A 21,602-nucleotide genomic window follows, 5' to 3' on the forward strand; every position below is an offset into this window, starting at 1 on the left:
CTTATCTCCATATCTGTCATTTATTTATTTCTATTCATATCTGTCTCTCCCTCTAGGCTGTAAGCTCATTGTGGGCATAGATTGTGTCCATTTATTGTTCTAGTGTACTCTCCCAAGTGTTTAGTACAGCTCTCTGCTCCCAGTAAGCGCCCAACAAATACGACCGAATGAATAAATGAATGAAAGGTGTGGGGGAGACTCTCCTCCCCATCCCTGCCCCAGACCCTGAGCTCTTCCCCCCGTCCGCTGCAGGTCCGCCCGGGGGTCCCAGAGAGCCGGGCGGAGAGGACGACCCCCTGCGACGGACGGGCCAGCTGTTCGGGGGTCTGGCCCGCGACGCTCGGCGACGGTACCCCCGCTATCTGAGCGACATCACCGACGCGTTCAGCCCCCAGGTCCTGGCCACGGTCATCTTCATCTACTTCGCCGCCCTCTCTCCCACCATCACCTTCGGGGGTCTCTTGGGTCAGTGTCACCCCCTCCCCCGGCCTCACCCCGACTTCTCCCCAGAGGCCTCTGGGGCTCTGCCAGAGCCGTCCACCTTACCACTTCCCCCAACGTCGGCCTCTTATAGTCCGATCTGGTCGACCTCCGCCTTCTCCCCTGACCTCTGACCCCACTCTCCCCCGATCTCCCTCTCCTCCTGCTCTCTGACCCCACTCTCCTCTGCATCCCAAGCCCCCTCCCAGTCCCACCCCAGTCACCTACCGGTCAGCTGCCCCCGCTGACCAGTCCCCCCCCGGGCCCCTCGGTTCCCCAGGGGACAAGACGCGGAACCAGATTGGAGTGTCGGAGCTGCTCATCTCCACGGCGGTGCAGGGCATCTTGTTTGCCCTGCTAGGGGCCCAGCCCCTCCTCGTAATTGGCTTCTCGGGGCCACTGCTGGTCTTCGAAGAGGCCTTCTACTCGGTAAAACCCCTCCCTCGCCTTCCCCCCGAAACCCCCAGCCCACCCCAGGCCTCCCACCCGCTCTCCCTGCTCAGCCCCTTCGAGAAGCAGCATGGCCTGGGAGTCCAAAGGTCATAGATTCGAACCCCGTCTCCCACTTGTCTGCGGTGTGACCTTGGGCAAGTCGCTTCTCTAGGCCTCAGTGACCTCACCTGTAAAGTGGGGATTAAGACTGTAAGCCCCAAACCAGTATGACATAGTGGATAGAGCCCAGGCCTGGGAGTCGAAAGGTCATGGGTTCAAATCCCAACTCCGCCGCTTGTCTGCCGGGTGACCTTGGGCAAGTCACTTCACCTCTCTGGGCCTCATCTGGAAAATGGGAATTGATACGGTGAGTCCCGTATGGGACGGGGACTGTGCCCAACCCCATTTGCTTGTATCCACCCCAGCGCTTAGTACAGTGCCTGGCACAAAGGAAGCACTTAACAAATACCACAATGATTATGATTTTTAGGTGGAGCAGGGGCAGTGTCCATCCCGGTTTGCTAGTAATACCCCCTGCCAAGCACTGCGAGAAGCAGCGTGGCTCAGCGGAAAGAGCCCGGGCTTTGGAGTCAGAGGTCGTGGGTTCAAATCCCGACTCCGCCAATTGCCAGCTGTGTGACTTTGGGCAAGTCCCTTAACTTCTCTGGGCCTCAGTTACCTCATCTGTAAAATGGGGATTAAGACTGTGAGCCCCCCGTGGGACAACCTGATCACCTTGTCGCCTCCCCAGTGCTTAGAACAGTGCTTTGCACGTAGTAAGCGCTTAATAAATGCTATCGTTATTATTAGTAGTACAGTGCCTAGAGCATAGTAAGTGCTTAACAAGTACCACAATTATTATTATTATTCCCCGTCCCCCTCCTGACTTAACCCCTGCCCCAGCCCCACCCCTCGCACCCCCTGACGGCCAGGTGGTCCCCGTCCCCGCCCCCCACAGTTCTGCGAGGACAACGGGATGGAGTACATAGTGGGCCGCGTGTGGATCGGCGTCTGGCTGGTCCTGCTGGTGATGCTGGTGGTGGCCTTCGAGGGCAGCTTCCTGGTGCGCTACATCTCCCGCTACACCCAGGAGATCTTCTCCTTCCTCATCTCCCTCATCTTCATCTACGAGACCTTCGCCAAACTCAGCCAGGTCCGGGCCGGCTCGGGATGGAGGGGCTCGTGGGGCCGGTCGGGCCGCAGAGAGTGCTGGATTCAGTCGTTCAATCGTATTTATCGAGGTCTTACCGTGTGCAGAGTGCTGTACTAAGTGCTCAGTAGGAGAAGCAGCGCGGCTCGGTGGAAAGAGCCCGGGCTTTGGAGTCAGAAGTCATGGGTTCAAATCCCGGCTCCGCCACTTGTCAGCTGTGTGACGTTGGGCAAGTCACTTAACTTCTCTGGGCCTCAGTTACCTCGACTGTCAAATGGGGCTTAAGACTGTGAGCCCCCTGTGGGACAATCTGATCACCTTGTAACCTCCCCAGCACTCAGAACGGTGCTTTGCACATAGTAAGCGCTTAATAAATGCCATCATCAATATTATTATTATTATAAAGCATGGGTGTGGGAGACAGAAAGTCATAGGTTCTAATTCTGACTCCGCCACTCATCTGCTGTGTGGCCTTGGGCAAGTCACTTCACTTCTCTGTGCTTCATCTACCTCATCTGTAAAAATGGGGATTGAGACTGAGAGCCCCAGGTGGGAAAGGGATTGTGTCCAACCTGATTTGCTTGTATCCACCCCACCACTTAGTACAGTGCCTGGCCCCTAGTAAGCGCTTAGCAATACCATAATTATTGGTATTATTATTAATAATAAACAGATACATTTCCTGCCCACCATGAGCTCACAGTCTAGAGATGAGCTCAGTCTAGAGTGTGGATATCTGGATATCTCGGTTAGCGTGGGTGAAGAGGGTGAGTGGGCGTGACTGCGTGTTTAGGGATGTGGGACTGAGTGTTATAGCTTAGGAGCACATGTTAGTGTGAATGTGGGTCTATGTGGCTGCATGTTATACCTGTAGGACCATGTCGATATGAACATGGGTCTGTGGGACTGTGTGCCCATGTATTAAGGCTGTATGATTGTGTATCTTTGTGTGATTATCAATCAATCAATCAATCGTATTTATTGAGCGCTTACTATGTGCAGAGTACTGTACTAAGCGCTTGGGAAGTACAAATTGGCAACATATAGAGACAGTCCCTACCTAACAGTGGGCTCACAGTCTAAAAGGGGGAGACAGAGAACAAAACCAAACACACTAACGAAATAAAATAAATAGAATAGATATGTACAAGTAAAATAAATAAATAAATAAATAAATAGAGTAATAAATATGTACAAACATATATGCATATATACAGGTGCTGTGGGGAAGGGAAGGAGGTAAGATGGGGGGATGGAGAGGGGGACGAGGGGAGAGGAAGGAAGGGACACGATTATGTGATCGTGTACCTGTGTACACTATTTTGCATCTGGTTACGAGTATAATAATAATAATGATGGCATTTGTTAAGTGCTTATTATGTGCAAAGCACTGTTCTAAGTGCTGGGGAGGTTACAAGGTGATCAGGTTGTTCCACGTGGGGCTCACAGTCTTAATCCCTATTTTACAGATGAAAGAACTGAGGCTCAGAGAAGTTAAGTGACTTGCCCAAGGTCACACAGCAGAACTGTGGCAGAGCCGGGATTTGAACCCATGACCTCTGACTCCTAAGCCCAGGCTCTTTCCACTGAGCCACGCTGCTTCTCTTAGACACATTCCCTGAGTATTCCCTGAGTATGTGATCGGACGTCCGAGTGCGATTGTATAGCTGTGTATGTGAGGGTGTGTCTTTGTGTGCAGTTGAGTAGGTATGTATGTGAGGGTTTGCCTGTAGGTGCAATTGTGAAGATGGGAATGTGAGGGTGGGTTTGTGTGTGACCTTGGGCAAGTCACTTCACTTCTCTCTGCCTCAGTGACCTCATCTGTAAAATGGGGATTGAGACTGGGAGCCCCACGTGGGACAGGGACCGTGTCCAACCCGATTTTCTTGTGTCCACCCCAGTGCTTAGTATATTGCCTGGCACATAGTAAGCACTTGACAGATATCACAATTATTATTATTACTATCATTGTTGTGTGCCTGTGTGTGTGTGAATATGTAGCTGAGCGTATGCGGATGTGCCCGAGTGTGTGATTGTGCAGCTGGGTGTGTGAGGCTGTGATTGTGTGCCTGGGTGTTTGATTGTGTCGCTGGGTGCATGAGGATGTGCCCAGATGTGTGATTGTGTAAGTGGGAATGTGGGGATGTTCCTGAGTGTGAGATTGTGTAGCTGGGTGCGTGAGGATGTGCCAGTGTGTGTGATAATAATAATAATAGTGATGATGGCATTTGTTATTATTTATTTATTTATTTAATGGCATTTATTAAGTGCTTACTATATGCAAAGCACTGTTCTAAGCGCTGATTGTGCAGCTGGATATGTGAGGGTGTGACTGTGGGCCTGGGTGTGTGATTGTGCAGCTGGGCACGCGATGGTGTGATGGTGTATTCATTCATTCATTCATTCAATCGTATTTATTGAGCTCTTACTGCGTGCAGAGCACTGTACTAAGCGCTTGGGAAGTCCAAGTCGGCAACGTCTAGAGACGGTCCCTACCCAACAATGGGCTCACAGTCTAGAAGGGGGAGACGGACAACAAAACGAAACATCTGGACAGGTATCAAGTCGACAGAACAAATAGAATTAAAGCTAGATGCACACCAGTAACAAAATAAATAGAATAGTAAATATGTACAAGCGCTTAGTACAGTGCTCTGCACACCGTAACCACTCAATAAATACGATTAAATGAATGAATGAATCAATCAATCAATCGTATTTATTGAGCACTTACTGTGTGCAGATCACTCTACTAAGTGCTTGGGAAGTACAAGTTGGCAACATATAGAGACAGTCCCTACCCAACAGTGGGCTCACAGTCTAGAAGGGGGAGACAGAGAACAAAACAAAACATATTAACAAAATAAAATAAATAAAATAGATATGTACAAGTAAAATAGAGTAATAAATCTGTACAAACATATATACATATACGTATGGAGAAGCAGCGTGGCTCGGTGGAAAGAGCCCCGGCTTTGGAGTCAGAGGTCATGGGTTCAAATCCCGGCTCCGCCAATTATCATCATCATCATCAACTGTATTTATTGAGCGCTTACTATGTGCAGAGCACTGTACTAAGCGCTTGGGAAGTACAAATTGGCAACATATAGAGACAGTCCCTACCCAACAGTGGGCTCACAGTCTAAAAGGGGGAGACAGAGAACAGAACCAAACATACTAACAAAATAAAATAGAACAGATATGTACAAGTAAAATAAATAAATAAATAAATAGCCAATTGTCAGCTGGGTGACTTTGGGCAAGTCACTTCACTTCTCTGGGCCTCGGTTCCCTCATCTGGAAAATGGGGATGAAGACTGTGAGCCCCCCGTGGGACAACCTGATCACCTTGTAACCTCCCCAGCGCTTAGAACAGTGCTTTGCACACAGTAAGCGCTTAATAAATGCCGTCATTATTATTATTATTATACATATGTATATGTACATATATACATATATGTTGCCAACTTGTACTTCCCGAGCGCTTAGTACAGTGCTCTGCACACAGTAAGTGCTCAATAAATACGATTGATTGATTGATATATATACATATATACTGTGGGGAGGGGAAGGAGGTAGGACAGGGGGATGGGGAGGAGGAGAGGAAAAAGGAGGGGTGTATGAGTGGGGGTCACGGGAGTGACCAGGTCCTTGCCCCCTCCCCTCCAGATCTTCCAGGACCACCCGCTGAAGCGATTCTACAACTACAACGTCACCTGGACGCCCCAGCCCAGCGTGGCCCTCCCCAACACGGCCTTGTTGTCCCTGGTGCTCATGGCGGGGACCTTCGTCATCGCCATCCTCCTGCGCAAGTTCAAGAACAGCTCCTACTTCCCGGGCAAGGTCCGCCCCCGGCCTCCTCCCCAACGCCCTGCCCTTCCACCCCAGAGGTCACCGGGTTTGGAGATGGTGGGGGCAGAGGGGGTCCGCAGAGGTCGACCGGAGGGTCTCTGGGGAGCTTGGGGCCAGTTATGGGGCTGCTTTCTGACAACCTCTGTGTCCCCCAGTTGCGCAGGGTCATTGGTGACTTTGGGGTCCCCATCTCCATCTTCCTTATGGTCCTGGTGGACAGCTTCATCCAAGACACCTACACTCAGGTGAGACCCCCCTCCGGCCTCAGCCTCCCGGTGCCTCCCCCGGCCTAAAACCACCACGCTTACCCCGGACACCCAGCTGGACCTTGGGCAAGTCGCTTCATTTCTCTAGGCCTCAGTTACCTCATCGGTAAAAAAAAAGGGGATTAAGACTGTGAGGCCCACGTGGGATAGGGGTTGGGTCCAACCCGATGGGCTGGATCTAGAGAAGCAGCGTGGCTCAGTGGAAAAGAGCGTGGGCTTTGGAGCCAGAAGTCAGGGGTTCGAATCCCACATGTCTGCTGTGTGACCTTGGGCAAGGCGCGTAACTTCTCGGAGCCTCAGTTCCCTCATCTGGAAAATGGGGATTAAGACTGTGAGCCCCACGTGGGACAACCTGATCACCTTGTCTCCCCCCCAGCGCTTAGAACAGTGCTTTGCACATAGTAAGCGCTTAACAAATGCCATCATTATTATTATTATTGTCAGCTGTGTGACTTTGGGCAAATCACTTCACTTCTCTGGGCCTCAGTTCCCTCATCTGTAAAATGGGGATTAAGACTGTGAGCCCCACGTGGGACAACGTGATCACCTTGTATCCCCCCCAGTGCTTAGAACAGTGCTTTGCACATAGTAAGCGCTTAACAAATGCCATTATTATTGTCAGCTGTGTGACTTTGGGCAAGTCACTTCACTTCTCTGGGCCTCAGTTCCCTCATCTGTAAAATGGGGGCTAAGACTGTGAGCCCCCCATGGGACAACCTCATCACCTTGGAACCTCCCCAGAGCTTAGAACAGTGCTTTGCACATAGTAAGTGCTTAATAAATGTTATCATTATTATTATCCCCCCTGGTGCTTAGCACTTAACAAATAAGAAGAAGAACAATCATTATGGTACTTAGAACAGTGCTCAGTGCTTAGAACAGTGCTTTGCACATAGTAAGTGCTTAAGAAATGCCATTATTATTATTATTATTATTATTATTACTTCCCAGCTCCGCCACATGTCTGCTGTGTGAACTTGGGCAAGTCACTTAACTTCTCTGAACCTCAGTTCCCTCATCTGTAAAATGGGGATTAAGACTGTGAGCCCTACGTGGGACAACCTGATCACCTTGTATCCCCCCAGAGCTTAGAACAGTGATTTGCACATGGTAAGCGCTTAACAAATGCCATCATTTTTATTATTATTATTACTTGTTAAGGGTTAAGTGATGATGATGATGATAATGATGGCATTTATTAACCGCTTACTATGTGCAAAGCACTGTTCTAAGTGCTGGGGAGGTTCCAAGGTGATCAGGTTGTCCCACATGGGGTTCACAGTCTTAATCCCCATTTTACAGATGAGGGAACTGAGGCACAGAGAAGTTAAGTGACTTGCCCAGAGTCACACAGCTGACAAGTGGCAGACGCCAGGATTTGAACCCATGACCTCTGACTCCAAAGCCCGGGCTCTTTCCACTGAGCCACGGTGCCAAGCACTGCTCTAAGCGCTGGGGGAGATGCAAGTTAATCGGGTTGGACCCAGTCCGTGTTCCCCTACGGGGCTCACACTCTTCATCCCCATTTTCCAGTTGAGGTAATTGAGGCCCAGAAAAGTGAGGTCCAAAGTCACACAGCAGACACGTGATGGAGCCGGGTTTAAGTAATCAGAAAACCTATAAAAATCTTAAATAATTCAAGACGGGGCAAGTCACCACATAATTGCTTGATGAAACAAATCTTACAAAGTCAGTGAGCAAAGATCAGCAGCATAAAAATAAAGGAAATATGCAAAACTGAAAAACCGTGACAAAATCATTAGGTTTACATTATACAGTTAATTACAGCAAAAAAGTACATTTTTGCGGCTGCTTTTTCAGTACAACTTCAATTTTAAATTACGGCACTGGAAACCACAACAACAAAAAAATCCTATTTTTTAAATGGCATTTGTTAAGCGCTTACTATGTGCAAAGCAGTGTTCTAAGCTCTGGGGAGGTTCCAAGGTGATCAGGTTGTCCCACATGGGGTTCACAGTCTTAATCCCCATTTTACAGATGAGGGAACTGAGGCACAGAGAAGTTAAGTGACTTGCCCAGAGTCACACAGCTGACAAGTGGCAGAGCCAGGATTTGAACCCATGACCTCTGACTCCAAAGCCCGGGCTCTTTCCACTGAGCCACGGTGCCAAGCACTGTTCTAAGCGCTGGGGTATCAGGTTGTCCCACAGGGGAGCTCACAGTCTTCATCCCCATTTTACTGATGAGGTAACTGAGGCACAGAGAAGCGAAGTGACTTGCCCAAAGTCACACCGTTGACACTTGGTGGAGTGGGGATTTGAACCCGTGACTCCAAAGCCTGGTGGACAGGTGAGAAGCAGCGTGGCTCAGTGGAAGGAGCCCGGGCTTTGGAGTCAGAGGTCATGGGTTCAAATCCCGGCTCCACCAACTGTCAGCTGGGTGACTTTGGGGAGGTCACTTCACTTCTCTGTGCCTCAGTTACCTCATCTGTAAAATGGGGATTAAGACTGTGAGCCCCCCCGGGACAACCTGATCACCTTGTAACCTCCCCAGCGCTTAGAACAGTGCATTGCACATAGTAAGACTGTGAGCCCACTGTTAGGTAGGGACCGTCTCTATATGTTGCCAACTTGTACTTCCCAAGTGCTTAGTACAGTGCTCTGCACACAGTAAGCCCTCAATAAATACGATTGAATGAATGAATGAATAAGCGCTTAATAAATGCCATTATTATTATTATTAAAGCCCGGGCTCTTTCCACTGTGCCACGCTGCTCCTCCCTTTAACCCCAGATCCTTCTGTCTTCCAAGCCCGTGCTCTATCCACTAAGCCATGCTGCTTCCATGATTATCATTATTACTATTATTATTATTATCCTCCCTGCTGGTCCCCTCCCTCCCCTGGCTGCCGTTCCACCTCAGGGTCCCCCAGTTCCAGGCCCACCCCCACCCTGGGACCCCCAACCCTTCCCATCTCCAGGCTCTGGGCCTCCTCCGGCTTCCAGCTCCTACTCCCAACTCGGGACTGGTCATCCCACCCTTCCGGCCTCAGCTCCTCACCGGCCCCCCATTCCCCCTTCTAGACTGTGAGCCCGCTGTTGGGTAGGGACCGTCTCTATATGTTGCCAACTTCCCAAGCGCTTAGTACAGTGCTCTGCACACAGTAAGTGCTCAATAAATGCGATTGATTGATGGATTCCCGGCGTCTCCCCAGAAACTGAAGGTGCCCAGGGGCCTGACAGTGTCCAACATCACAGCCCGAGGCTGGTTCATCCACCCGCTGGGCCTGCGCCGAAAGTTCCCTTACTGGATGATGTTTGCTTCCGTCCTGCCGGCCCTGCTGGTCTTCATCCTCATCTTCCTCGAGTCCCAGATCACCACGTACGGCCCGGGAACGGGGCGGAGGTCGGGGGTCGGGTGGCTGGCCGGGTCGAGGGTCGGCGGGCGCCGGCGGAGGGTGGGAGGCCCTGCGGGTCGGTGACCACAAGCCCGCCCGCCTGCCCACCGCCAGGCTGATCGTCAGCAAGCCGGAGAGGAAGCTGGTGAAAGGGTCCGGCTTCCACCTGGACCTGCTGCTGATCGTGGGCATGGGCGGAGTGGGCGCGCTCTTCGGGATGCCCTGGCTCAGCGCCACCACCGTCCGCACCATCACCCACGCCAACGCCCTCACCGTCATGGCCAAGATGACCTCGCCCGGGGACAAGGCCCGGGTTCAGGAGGTCAAAGAGCAACGGATCAGCGGGCTCCTGGTCTCCCTGCTCATAGGTAAGCGGGCCCGTGGACAATGGCTCAATGGAAAAGAGCCCTGGCTTTGGAGTCAGAGGTCACGGGTTCCAATCCCGGCTCCGCCAGTTGTCAGCTGTATGACTTTGGGCAATAATAATAAATAATAACAACAATAATAATAAATAAATAATAAATAAATGATAATAAATAAATAATAATAAATGATGACATTTATGAAGTGCTTATTATGTGCAAAGCACCATTCTAAGCGCTGGGGAGGTTACGAGGTGATCAGGTTGTCCCACAGGGGGCTCACGGTCTTCATCCCCATTTTACAGACGAGGTAACTGAGGCCCAGAGAAGTGAAGTGACTTGCCCAAAGTCACCCAGCTGACAATCGGTGGAGCCGGCATTTGAACCCATGACCTCTGACTCCAAAGCCTGGGCTCTTTCCACTGAGCCACGGGGCAGGTCACTTCGCTTCTCTGGGCCTCAGTTCCCTCATCTGGAAAATGGGGATTAAGACTGTGAGCCCCGCCATGGGACAACCCGATCACCTTGGAGCCTCCCCAGTGCTTAGAACAGTGCTTTGCATATAGTAAGCGCTTAATAAATGCCATTATTATTATTATTAATGGGGGATGTGCGGCCCGGGCCTACAAATCTCTGCCCCTCTTCTCCTCCCTGCCTCATCATGATTCTCCAAATTACTCCCATCAATCAATCGTATTTATTGAGCACTTACTGTGTGCAGAGCACTGTACTAAGCGCTTACTTACTCCCATGCCACAACCCCGCCACCCCCCAGGCTCTCCCATTTTGTGCCATACCCCCTCACCCTCCAGCCACATCCCCCCAGCCTCGTCTACTACCAACCCCCTCCCTCTCCCTGCTCCACCGGTCCCCAGGCCTCTCCATCCTCATGGAGCCCATCCTGAAGCGGATCCCGCTGGCCGTGCTCTTTGGGATCTTCCTGTACATGGGCGTCACCTCGCTCAGCGGCATCCAGCTCTTCGATCGCATCCTCCTGCTGCTGAAACCCGCCAAGTACCACCCTGACGTGCCCTACGTGAAGCGGGTAATGTGGGAAGGAGGAAATTGGGGGCTGGGGCTTGATCTGGCGGCTTGGGAAAGCAGGGAGAAGCGGTGTGGTCAGTGAGAAGCAGTGGGGTCTAGTAGGTAGCGCGGGGGCCTGGACGTCAGGACAGGGGTTCTAATCCCGGTTCCACCATTTGGTTGCCGGGTGACCTCAGGCAAGTCACTTCACTTCAATTACCTCATCTGTACAATGGGGATTCATTCATTCACTCAATCGTATTTATTGAGCACTTACTGTGTGCTGAGCATTCATTCATTCATTCAATCGTATTTATTGTGTGCAGAGCACTGTACTAAGCGCTTGGAAAGTACAATCGGCAACAGAGACAATCCCTTCCCAACAGCGGGCTCACAGGGGGGTATGAAGACCGTGAGCCCAATGTGGGCAGGGACTGTGTCCAACCCTACTTGCTTGTATCCATGCGGGTGCTTAGTACAGTGCCAGGCACATGATAATAATAATAATAATAATAATGATATTTGTTAAGCGCTTACTATTTGCCAAGTGCTGTTCTAAGCGCTGGTAATGTATGCAAGGTAATTAAGTTGTCCCACGTAGTAAGCGCTTAACAAATACCACAGTTAGTTATCATTATTATTTTGGGGGACAAGGGGAGTACCTGGGGGTAGGGCCAGGGCGGAGCTGAGGTGCGGCAGATCTGGGGAGAAGGATTCATTCATTTATTCATTCAATAGTATTTATTGAGCACAAACTGTGTGCAGAGCACTGTACTAAGCGCTTGGGAAGTTCAAGAGAAGCAGTGTGCCTCAGTGGAAAGAGCACAGGCTTGGGAGCCTGAGGTCATGAGTTCTAATCCCAGCTCTGCCAATTGTCAGCTGTGTGCCTTTGGGCAAGTCACTTGACTTCTCTGGGCCTTAATTACCTCATCTGTAAAATGGGGATTAAGACTGTGAGGCCCCCAGTGGGACAACCTGATCACCTTGTAACCTCCCCAGCGCTTAGAACAGTGCTTTGCACACAGTAAGCATGTAATAAATGCCATTAGTATTATTATTATTACAAATCGGCAACATATAGAGACGATCCCTACCCAACAACGGGCTCACAGTCTAGATGGGGGGAGACAGACAGCAAAAGAAAACAAGTACACAGGTGTCAATACTATCAGAATAAATAGAATTATAGCTGTATATACACCATTAATAAAATAAATATAGTAAATATGTACAAATAAATAGAGTAATAAATATGGGTGGGTGGTGGAGTTTCATTATGGTAAACGCTTAACAGATATTCTTCTTCTTCCCTTCAAGGCCCTACTGAGAGCTCACCTCCTCCAGGAGGCCTTCCCAGACTGAGCCCCCTCCTTCCTCTCCCCCTCCTCCCCCCTCCATCCCCTCCACCTTACCTCCTACCCCTCCCCACAGCACCTGTATATATGCATATATGTTTGTATGTATTTATTACTCTATTTTATTTGTACATATTTACTCTATTTTATTGTGTTAATATGTTTTGTTTTGTTCTCTGTCTCCCCCTTCTAGACTGTGAGCCCACTGTTGGGTAGGGACCGTCTCTAGATGTTGCCAACTTGGACTTCCCAAGCTCTTAGTCCAATGCTCTGCACACAGTAAGCGCTCAATAAATACGATTGAATGAATGAATGAATTAATTAATTATTATTAATCTCATTCTCTGCCCGCAGGTGAAGACCTGGCGCATGCACATGTTCACGGGCATCCAGGTGGTGTGCCTGGTTCTGCTGTGGGTGGTCAAATCCACGCCCGCGTCCCTGGCACTGCCCTTCATCCTCATCCTCACGGTGCCCCTTCGCCGCTTCCTGCTGCCCTTCATCTTCCGCGAATTAGAGCTCCAATGTGTGAGTCCAGGCCCGGTCGGGCCCCTGCCCAGCCCTGCCCATTCCAGTAGAGAAGCAGCGTGGCTCAGTGGCAAGAGCCCTGGCTGGGAGTCAGAGGTCATGGGTTCTAATCCCGACTCTGCCACTTAATAATAATAATAATAATAATGGCATTTATTAAGCGCTTACTATGTGCAAAGCACTGCTCTAAGCGCTGGGGAGGTTACAAGGTGATCAGGTTGTCCCTTGGGGGGGCTCACAGTCTTAATCCCCACTTTACAGATGAGGTAACTGAGGCCCAGAGAAGTGAAGTGACTTGCCCAAAGTCACCCAGATGACAATTGGCAGAGCCGGGGTTTGAACCTGTGACCTCTGACTCCAAAGCCTGGGCACTTTCCACTGAGCCACGCCACTTGTCAGCCGTGTGATTTTGGGCAAGTCACTTCACTTCTCTGGGCCTCAGTTCCCTGATCTGTAAAATGGGGATGAATAATAATAATACTTATGGCATTTGTTAAGCACTTAACAGTGCCAAGCACTGTTCTAAGCACTGGGGAGGATACAAGGTGATCAGGTTGTCCCACGTGGGACTCATAGTCTTAATCCCCATTTTACAGTTGAGGGAAGACTGTGAGCCCCCCGTGGGACAACACTGATTATCTTGTATCCACCCCCCCCAGGGTTTAGAACAGTGCTTTGCACATAGTAAGCACTTAACAAATGTTATTATTATTATTATTATTATTATTATTATTATTATTATTCTCTGGGCCTCAGTTCCCTCATCTGTAAAATGGGGATGGAGCCTGTGAGCCCCACGTGGGACAACCTTGATTACGTTGTATACCCCCCCCCCCAGCGCTTAGAACAGTGCTTGGCACATAGTAAGCGCTTAACAAATACCATCCTTATTATCATTATTATTATTATTCTCTGTGCCTCAGTTCCCTCACCTGTAAAATGGGGATTAAGACTGGGAGCCCCACGTGGGACAACCTTGACTACCTTGTACTTCCCCAGCGCTTAGCACAGTGCTTGGCATATAGTAAGCGCTTAACAAATACCATTATTATTAGTATTACCCCTGACCGCCCGAACAGGCCCCGCCCATCCAGCCCCCGCCCACCTTGCCTCTGACAGCCCAGACAGGCCCTGTAGCAGCGTGGCTCAGTGGAAAGAGCCCGGGCTTGGGAGCCCGAGGTCATGGGTTCTAATCCCGACTCCGCCGCTTGTCACCTGTGTGACTTTGGGCAAGTCACTTAACTTCTCTGGGCCTCAGTGACCTCGTCTGTAAAATGGGGATGAAGACTGTGAGCCCCCCGGGGGACAAGCTGATAATAATAATAATAATAATGGCATTTATTGATGATGATGATGATATTTGTTAAGCGCTTACTATGTGCAAAGCACTGTTCTAAGCGCTGGGGAGGTAACTAGACAATCAGGTTGTCCCAAGGGGGGGCTCAGTTTTAATCCCCATTTTACAGATGAGGTTACTGAGGCCCAGAGAAATTAAGTATCTTGCCCAAAGTCACACAGCTGACCGTTGGCAGAGTCAGGATTTGAACCCATGACCTCTGACTCCAAAGCCCGGGCGCTTTCCTCTGAGCCACACTGCTCAGTGCAAACCACTGAGCACTGCAAACCACTGAGCAGCCATGCTGCTCACTGCTTTATTAAGCGCTTACTATGTGCAAAGCACTGTTCTGGGCGCTGGGGTGGTTACAAGGTGATCAGGATGTCCCACGGGGAGCTCACAGTCTTCATCCCCATTTTCCAGATGAGGTAACTGAGGCCCAGAGAAGTGAAGTGACTTGCCCAAAGTCACACAGCTGACAACTGGTGGAGCCGGAATTTGAACCCATGACCGCTGACTCCAAAGCCCGTGCTCTTTCCACTGGCACACACTGCTTCTCACCTTGTATCTCCCCCAGCGCTTAGAACAGTGCTTGGCACATAGTAAGTGCTTAACAAATGCCATCATCATTATTATTATTATTCATCCCCATTTTCCAGATGAGGGAACTGAGGCCCAGAGAAGTGAAGTCACTTGCCCAAAGTCACATGGCTGACAAGTGGCATGGCTCAGTGGAAAGGTCCCAGGCTATGGAGTCAGAGGTCATGGGTTCAAACCCCGGCTCCGCCAATTGTCAGCTGGGTGACTTTGGGCAAGTCACTTCACTTCTCTGGGCCTCAGTTACCTAAACTGTGAGCCTGGGCAAGTCACTTCACTTCTCTGTGCCTCAGTTACCTCAACTGTAAAGTGGGGATTAAGACTGTGAGCCCCCCATGGGACAACCTCACCACCTTGTAACCTCCCCAGCGCTTAGAACAGTGCTTTGCACAGAGTAAACGCTTAATAAATGTCATTATTATTATTATTAAGTGGTGGAGCCCCCCGTGGGACAACCTGCTCACCTTGTAACCTCCCCAGCGCTTAGAACAGTGCTTTGCACATAGTAAGCGCTTAATAAATGTCATTATTATTATTATTAAGTGGTGGAGCCCCCTGTGGGACACCCTGCTCACCTTGTAACCTCCCCGGCGCTTAGAACAGTGCTTTGCACAGAGTAAGTGCTTAATAAATGCCATTATTATTATTATTATTATTATTATTATTATTATCAAATACCAACAGTAGCATTATTATTATTACCCCTGATCGCCCGGACAGGCCCTGCCCCTGACTGCCCATTCCGGCCCTGCCCAGTCTAACCTTGCCAGGCCCGACAGGTCCCTCCCTCCCGGCCAGGGCCCACCCTGGGAATCCCGGTGGGCATCCAGCAGCGTGGCTCAGTGGAAAGAGCCTGGGCTTTGGAGTCAGAGGGCATGGGTTCAAATCCCGGCTCCGCCAACTGTCAGCTGTGTAACTTTGGGCAAGTCACCATCATCATCATCACTTCACTTCTCTGGGCCTCAGTTACCTCATCTGGAAAATGGGGATGAAGACTGGGAGCCCCCAGTGGGACAACCTGATCGCTTTGTAACCTCCCCAGCGCTTAGAACAGTGCTTTGCACATAGTAAGCGCTTAACAAATGCCATCATTATTATTATTATCCAGCGGGCTGGGGGGCACCAGGGTCCCTCTCCCTGCCCGCTGATGCCCCTTTCTGTGCCCACAGCTGGATGCGGACGACGCGGATGTGGTGTTGGACGAGGAAGATGGGAGGGATGAATACGACGAGGTGCAGATGCCCGTTTGAGCGGGTGGGCGAGGTGGGACCCGGTGGGGGCGAACTGATGCCCACCTCCCACCCGCGGGGCCACCTACACCAGCCTGGGGAAGGAATGAGACCATCGGGGGCGAACAAAAAGAGTGTTTGGCTTTGTTAGTTGTGTATTGGGGATAGGCCCAAGGGTGGGTGGGGGGCGGGTGGGGGGGCCAGGGGTTAGCAGGGTGTCTCCCTCTCACACTCACACTCACACTCATCCTCCCGCCTCCCTCGGCCCTGGGTGGGGGGCGGGAATTTCAGATTCCAAACCGACTCAGGATAGACCCCCGCCCCATCTAATAATAATAATAATGATGATGATAGCATTTAAGAGAAGCAGCGTGGCTCAGTGGAAAGGGCCCGGGCTTTGGAGTCAGTGATCGTGGGTTCAAATCCCGGCTCCGCCCCTTGTCAGCTGGGTGACCTTGGGGAAGTCACTTCACTTCTCTGGGCCTCAGCGACCTCATCTGGAAAATGGGGGTTGACTGTGAGCCCCCCGTGGGACAGCCTGATCACCTTGAACAGTGCTTTGCACATGGTAAGCGCTTAATAAATTCCATCATTATTATTATTTATTAGGCGCTTACTATGTGCAAAGCACTGTTCCAAGCGCTGGGGAAGGTTACAAGGTGATCAGGTTGTCCCACCTTGGGCTCACAGTCCTCATCCCCATTTTACAGACGAGGTAACTGAGGCATAGAGAAGTGGAGTGATTTGCCCAAAGTCACCCAGCTGACAAGTGGTGGAGCCGGGATTTGAACCCATGACCTCCGACTCCAAAGCCCGGGCTCTTTCACTGAGGCACGCTGCTCCAGCAGCCCCCTGCTCCCACTGTGACCTCAGCCCTCAAGGGTTCATTCCTCCACCCGACCCCCAAGGCAGTCGGGGCTTCGAGGGGTGGGTAGGGGGCTTTCCCTTCCCCCCCTTCTGAATGGGACCCCCTTGGGCCGGGGGCAACTCAGCCATGTGTAAATAATGGGTGGGAGGGTAAACCCGGGCAACAGGACCACCCCCTGTCCCCCTCCCCCGGCTTCTGGGGGTGGGAGATTTGTAATTTATTGAAGGAGTCTTAAAAAAGATTTCAGCTCACACCTTGGCTTCAAACCACTGCACCCCCACCCCGGGACTCTTCCCTGCCCCCCCGCATTCCTTCCAACTCAGAGGAGGGAGGGGTGAACGGGGTCTCTTAGGGAAATCTATTTTTTAAAAAAACAAAAATACATAAAGAGTTGGAGGGAGAAGAGGGAAATGGGAGGGCAGGGATTGGGGAGAATCGAGAGAAGGCATTCATTCATTCATTCATTCAATCGTATTTATTTCGCGCTTATTGGGTACAGAACACCGGACTAAGCGCTTGGGAGATGGCAGTACAACAATAAGCAGACACATTCCTTCCCCACACGAGCTTGTAGTCTAGAGGGGGAGACAGACATAAATATAAATAAATTACCGGTATGTACATAAGTGCTGTGGGGCTGGGAGGTGGGGGGGGGGGGTAGATAAATAATAATAATATGGTATTTTTTTAGCGCTTACTATGTGCCAAGCACTGTAAGTCAGGGCCACGCAGAAGGGAGTGGCAGGAGAGGAAAGGAGGGTTTAGTCTGGGAAGGCCTCTTGGAGGGGATGGGCCTTCAATTGGGCTTTGAAGCAGGCAGAGGGTCATTGTCGGATTTGAGAAGGGAGGATATTCCAGGCCAGAAGTGGGATGTGGGCTCGGGGTCCGCAGGGAGATGGACGAGATGGAGGCACGGTCAGAAGTTTGGCATTAGAAGAGTAAAATCTGCAGGCTGGGATGTAGGAGGAAAGTAGCGAGATCATCATCATCATCATCATCAATCGTATTTATTGAGTGCTTACTATGTGCAGAGCACTGTACTAAGCGCTTGGGAAGTACAAATTGGCAACATATAGAGACGAGGTAAGAGGGGGCAAGGGGATTGAGTGCTTTGAAGCCAATGGTGAGGAGTTTCCATTTGACGCAGAGGCGGATGGACAGCCAAGGAGGGGAGATAATAATAATAATGATGATGGTATTAAGCACTTACTATGTGCCAAGCACTGTTCTAAGTGCTGAGGGAGGTACAAGATATAAGATCAGGCTTAATTTGTGCCAGGGCTCCAAACTTCCCAGTTCAGTGGTTCCAGGATTGGGCTGGAGGTACAAGATATAAGATCAGGCTTAATTTGTGCCAGGGCTCCAACCTTCCCAGGTCAGTGGTTCCAGGATTGGGCTGGTCAGTTCCCAACCCTGGCACCCCTGGGTGGGGAGGTTTATTTCCGAAGGCAAAGCGGAATTGACACTCGATTTGTCAGCAGATTGTGCTAACAAGGGGTGTCCTCTTCTGGAGGCTCTGCACCCCCCCCCCCCACACCAGACAGAGCTCTTACCTATTTCAAATCTAAAACTCAACCCTTGTTCAGACCCATTAGTTCTCTCATTGCAAATTAAGCAGCGAGGGGGGCAAGGACCCCCTTCCTTGTCTCCCCCGCCCCCCCATCCACGCTTTTCACTTTGCCCTAACTAAAAACAGAGAAAAGAGACTTGAACAAACAGCCCGCTCTTCCTGCTGTGTCTGCTTGTGAATATATTTTGCCAATAAAACTGTTTGTAACCAAAGCTTACACATTCATTCAATCATATTTATTGAGCGCTTACCGTGTGCAGAGCACTGTACTAAGCACTTGGGAAAGTACGATAAAGCACATGAACAACTTCTTGCCCCTCCCACCTCGTCGGTTCCTGTCCCCCCACCACCACCAAGCTTGGCTCTTCCCTCTCAACCCATCTGGGGTCTGAATTGCCCCCTCTTTGCCTCATAGGAGGAGGGGAAGGAGGAGGAAGAGTATTAAGCTTTTCCTTTGTCCACATCACTATGCGAAGCAGGAGGAGTGGGGACGTGTACATTCATTTATTCAGTTGTATTTATTGAGTGCTTACTGTGTGCAAAGCACTGTAGTAAGCGCTTCGGAGAGTATAATACAACCAACAGATGCATAGGTAGTAATGTTTAAATTGGAACAGAGACCCTGTCCCTCAAGAGACTCACAACAAATATAATAATAATAATAATGACGGTATTAAGCGCTTACTATCATCATCATCATCAATCGTATTTATTGAGCGCTTACTATGTGCAGAGCACTGTACTAAGCGCTTGGGAAGTACAAATTGGCAACATCTAGAGACAGTCCCTACCCAACAGTGGGCTCACAGTCTAAAAGGGGGAGACAGAGAACAAAACCAAACATACTAACAAAATAAAATAAATAGAATAGATATGTACAAATAAAATAAATAAATAAATAAATAGAGTTAAAAATATGTACAAACATATATACATATATATGCGCAAAGCACTGTTCTAAGCGCTGGGGGGATACAAGGTAATCAGATTGTCCCACATGGGGCTCACAGTCTTAATCCCCATTTTACAGATGAGAGAACTGTGGCACAGGGAAGTCAAGTGACTTGCCCAAAGTCACCCAGCTGACAAGTGGTGGAGTCGGGATTAGAACCCATGACCTCTGACTCCAGGTGGGGGGAGAGGGCTGGAGACAGACACAGCGGGACCGATGAAACACTAAAACATTAAAACAGCAAAGGGGCAAGGACAAGATTTACAATACACAAAATGAAAACCAAAATCAGTAGGGAGCTAGAGGAGCAGAATTTCAGGCACCTTGGGATACAGAGTCATCATCATGGCATTTATTAAGCGCTTACTTTGTGCAAAGCACTGTTCTAAGCGCTGGGGAGGTTACAAGGTGATCGGGTTGTCCCACGTGGGGCTCACAGTCTTGCTCCCACCAGCAAGTCTGTGGGCACACGGGGCAAGTCAATCAATCATCAATCGTATTTACTGAGCGCTTACTGGGTGCAGAGCACTGTACTAAGCGCTTGGGAAGTACAAGTTGGCAACAGATAGAGACGGTCCCTACCCAACAGTGGGCTCACAGTCTAGAAGGGGGAGAGGTCGACTTTGAGAGAGACACAGTGGAGGCCTTTTAAGGAGGTCAGTGTTAGAGAAGTGGTGTGGGAGGGCTGGTTTGGAGTGGGAGGGTAGCGGGGTTAGGAAAGAGGGAGTAGTAATAAATACCGATGTTATTTTTATTGGTTCTCCTTGCGTAATAATAATAATAATGAGAAGCAGCGGGGCCTAGCGGAAAGAGCCCGGGCTTGGGAGTCCAGAAGGACCTAGGTTCTAATCCCAGCTCCGCCACTTGTCTGCTGTGTGACCTGGGGCAAGTTGCTTCACTTCTCTGGGCCTCAGTTTCCTCATCTGTAAAATGGGGATTAAGACCATGAGCCCCGTGTGGGACACGGTCTGCGTCCAAACCGATTATCTTGTATCCACCCCAGCATTTAAGAGAGTTCCTGGCACGTAGTAACCGCTTCACAAATACCCAATGTGGCTTAGCGGATAGAGCCCAGGCCTGGGAGTGAGAAGGTCGTGGGTTCTAATCCCAACCCCACTGCTTGTCTGCTGGGTGACCTTGGGCAAGTCACTTTGCTTCTCCGGGCCTCAGTCACCTCATCTGTAAAAGGGGGATTAAGAGTGTGAACCCCATGTGGGACAGGGACTGTGTCCAACCCAGGGCTTAGAACAGTGGTTGCCGCCTAGGAAGCTCTTAGCAAGTACCGTATTATTATTATTTTTAAGGTATTTGTTAAGCGCTTACTATGTGCCAGGCACTGCACTAAGCCCTGGTGTAGCTACGAGGTTGGACACTCAGTCCCTGTCCCACAAAGGGCTCCTTAAATGCTTACTATGTGCCAGGCACTGTACTAAATGCTGGGATAGATACCAGTTGATCAGGTTGGACACTCAGTCCCTGTCCCACATAGGGCTCCCAGCCTTAATCCCCATTTTACAGATGAGATCACTGAGGCCCAGAGAAGTGAAGTGATTTGCCCAAGGCCACTCAGCAGACAAGAGGTGGAGCCAGGATTGGAACCTAGGTCCTTCTGACTCCCAAACCGTTCTCTATCCACTAGGACTCACTGCTTCTTCTTATTATTATTACACTGTAACAAAAGCAGGGACTACAACTCCAACATTTATCGTAATCAATCAATCAGTCAATTGATCAATAGTATTAATTGACTATTTACGCAGTGCAGAGAACCATTTGAGACACAACAGATTTAGGAATTAGACTATTAGACTGTGAGCCCCATGTGGAACAGAACTCTGACCAACCTAATAATAATAATAATAATAATAATGGTATTTGTTAAGCACTTTCTACGTACAAAGCACTATTCTAAGTGCTGGGGAATACAAGGTGATCAGGTTGTCCCATGTGGGGCTTGCAATCTTATCCCCCATTTTCCAGATGAGGTAACTGAGGCCCAGAGAAGTTAAGTGACTTGCCCAAAGTCACACGGCTGACAAGTGGCGGCGCCGGAATTAGAACCCATGACCTCTGACTCCCAAGCCCTTGCTTTTTCCACTGAGCCATGCTGCTTCACCTATCATTCCCTAATCATCTTGTAACTGTCTTGTGTCCTTGACACACAATAATAATAATAATGGCATTTGTTAAGTGCTTACTATGTGCCAAGCACTGTTCTAAGTGCTGGGGAGATACAAGGGAATCA

General features: G+C 50.0%; 1 protein-coding gene across 1 annotated transcript in view; it reads left to right on the plus strand.

Annotated features, from left to right (window-relative positions):
- Positions 1-16,124, plus strand: part of SLC4A1 (solute carrier family 4 member 1 (Diego blood group)) — a 28,494-nt gene extending 12,370 nt beyond the window's left edge. The window contains exons 8-17 of the mRNA XM_038754150.1: positions 253-465; positions 761-909; positions 1,871-2,065; positions 5,732-5,905; positions 6,070-6,159; positions 9,355-9,521; positions 9,652-9,905; positions 10,775-10,944; positions 12,632-12,805; positions 15,908-16,124. Coding sequence (XP_038610078.1) covers positions 253-465; positions 761-909; positions 1,871-2,065; positions 5,732-5,905; positions 6,070-6,159; positions 9,355-9,521; positions 9,652-9,905; positions 10,775-10,944; positions 12,632-12,805; positions 15,908-15,988 — 1,667 coding nt within the window. The 3' untranslated portion in view covers positions 15,989-16,124. The remainder of the gene's footprint in view (positions 1-252; positions 466-760; positions 910-1,870; positions 2,066-5,731; positions 5,906-6,069; positions 6,160-9,354; positions 9,522-9,651; positions 9,906-10,774; positions 10,945-12,631; positions 12,806-15,907) is intronic.
- Positions 16,125-21,602: the final 5,478 nt, after the last annotated feature.

Source organism: Tachyglossus aculeatus, chromosome 11 (genome assembly GCF_015852505.1).
Source record: "Tachyglossus aculeatus isolate mTacAcu1 chromosome 11, mTacAcu1.pri, whole genome shotgun sequence".
NCBI classification, from domain to species: Eukaryota; Metazoa; Chordata; class Mammalia; order Monotremata; family Tachyglossidae; genus Tachyglossus; species Tachyglossus aculeatus.